The 1,438-nt window shown below is 30.5% G+C and overlaps 1 protein-coding gene across 1 annotated transcript in view; it reads right to left on the reverse strand.

Annotated features, from left to right (window-relative positions):
• LOC107698132 (solute carrier family 12 member 6) overlaps nucleotides 1-1,438 on the reverse strand; it is a 34,897-nt gene that overhangs the window by 9,895 nt on the left and 23,564 nt on the right. The window contains 2 exon segments of the mRNA XM_074187048.1: nucleotides 83-181; nucleotides 290-408. Coding sequence (XP_074043149.1) covers nucleotides 83-181; nucleotides 290-408 — 218 coding nt within the window.

Genomic DNA, 1,438 nt, shown 5'->3' on the forward strand with positions numbered 1-1,438 from the left:
AGTGTGTGTGTGTGTGTGTGTGAGAGTATGAGTGTGTGTGTGTGTGTGTGTGTGTGTATGAGTGTGTGTGTGTGTGTGTTACCAGTGGTAGTAGGAGAAGCGTGGTCTCCAGTTGGGCGTCCTGAGCAGCGTCTGCAGAGCACAGGCCAGATTCACAAACAGGTAACACATCAGGAAGAACCTGCAGACGGAGAACATCACACGCACAACAGCAGCGTTAGAGGACACTGATGACACGTGCATTACAGCCTTATTCATGAACATTGATTCTGAGCTTAAGCGGTCTCACATGGAGAGAATGGGAGCGACGAGGTCCAGTGAAGCGATGAGGATCCCCAGCTCCGCCAGAACCGCCGTCAGTAGCAGAGCCCACGTCGGCTCTCCGTTGGACTTACCGTGACCGAACACCTGCAGAAACACGGCAGACACCACGATCTGAGCGCTGGACCATAATTTGTCACGTGACGCTCTCTTTATTAATATAATAATAAATCAATATATATCACATAAACAAATATATTATTTACAAAAAATATTATTATACAAAATATAATTATTATAATTAAATATATATTATATACTATTGAATAAATACATATTATAAAATTAAACAATATTAATATATACACACATGCATATACACACACACATATATGTATGTATATATATATATGAAATTAAATATAAATATATAATATAAAATTAAATATCTAGATGTCAGAATTATATATATATATAATAATGTTATAATTAAATAAAATTTCAGAAATTAAACAAATTATAAATAAATATATATAATCTAAAAATAAATATGTAATATTACTGTAAGCATTTATTACATATTAATTCTAGAGCTTACATATATACAGTATGTGTGTTAGAGGTGCACCGATCTGATTTATTAAAAGCTTATTATTCATTGTTTTTGATTTTAAAATTAATTGAAGCTTAAAATATAACTGCTCGTGTAATGAATTAAGGGTATAATTTAAATTATATATAATTCATATAAAATGCATCCTTATAAAAAATGATATATATATATATGGGTCAAAGATGTTAAGATGTCCGCATCAAAAGAAATTACCAAAAGTGATTATATGTCCACAGAAAGCAGATTAAATGCAAGTAAAGTGTCTACTTTGAAGGTTCCAAATAAGTTTTTGAAGAATAAAATGTCAGAATTTGGTTGAAAAAATGTTACATTGTCATTCAGTGTAACACAATATTTATATAAAAATTCAAACAACATGTTTATTCTGACGTGTACATATTAAAATATATAAAAGAATAAGAAAGCATATTAAATTGTATTGTGTTTTAAATGAGTAAAAAATTCTTACTGACCAATGGGCAAAACCTAGGATAGTGGCAAATTTTAAAAATGTTAAAATTACAAATAATTAGTATTTGGGGTGAAAGTAATTAGTCTTTTAAT

This window comes from Sinocyclocheilus anshuiensis, unplaced genomic scaffold (genome assembly GCF_001515605.1).
Source record: "Sinocyclocheilus anshuiensis isolate Anshui unplaced genomic scaffold, SAMN03320099.WGS_v1.1 scaffold2010, whole genome shotgun sequence".
Classification (NCBI taxonomy): Eukaryota; Metazoa; Chordata; class Actinopteri; order Cypriniformes; family Cyprinidae; genus Sinocyclocheilus; species Sinocyclocheilus anshuiensis.